The sequence below is a fragment of the Penaeus monodon genome, chromosome 32 (assembly GCF_015228065.2).
Source record: "Penaeus monodon isolate SGIC_2016 chromosome 32, NSTDA_Pmon_1, whole genome shotgun sequence".
In the NCBI taxonomy this organism is placed as follows: domain Eukaryota; kingdom Metazoa; phylum Arthropoda; class Malacostraca; order Decapoda; family Penaeidae; genus Penaeus; species Penaeus monodon.
In genome coordinates, this window is record NC_051417.1 from 31,170,226 (window position 1) to 31,170,730 (window position 505).

A 505-nucleotide genomic window follows, 5' to 3' on the forward strand; every position below is an offset into this window, starting at 1 on the left:
CGCGCGCGTATGCGTGTGTTTATGTGTGACTGCGTGCAAGTTCCATTCCGTATTCTCTTCCTTAATATCCACGTAACACAACCCGTAAGCAAGACAATTTTTAAACTTCATTCAGAAGAACTACTTCGTCAAGTTACGCTTCAAAAAAGCTTACTCGTTCTGACCATGCAGTTATCCTTAGACGTTTCTGATTATCGGATATTCTCTCTGTTTCCCTCTAGGTACGCAAGGGAATCCGCGGCTTTTGAACGGAGCCAAAATGTGCACAGCAGCTTGGAAGAAGCTCAGAAGAAATACCAGTAAATCGACAATCTCTTTACGCCCGTTTTCTGTTGCGTGTCATTTATCGGAGTTTATCTAAGTTATTGTGTATATTTAGGAGAAGAGAGTACTTTTTAAAAAATAAATAAGTGTTCTGGAAATGTCGTTTTTTTTATTTGTTTTCCCGACAGCTGTGTATAATTTTTGCTCTGGTAGAACTAATGATTTGCCAGTATCTGGAGAG

General features: G+C 39.6%; 1 protein-coding gene across 1 annotated transcript in view; it reads left to right on the plus strand.

The window, feature by feature from the left end:
- The window catches only part of LOC119593318, a 1,964-nt gene extending 1,546 nt beyond the window's left edge, over positions 1–418 (plus strand). The window contains exon 3 of the mRNA XM_037942245.1: positions 222–418. Coding sequence (XP_037798173.1) covers positions 222–303 — 82 coding nt within the window. The 3' untranslated portion in view covers positions 304–418. The remainder of the gene's footprint in view (positions 1–221) is intronic.
- Positions 419–505: the final 87 nt, after the last annotated feature.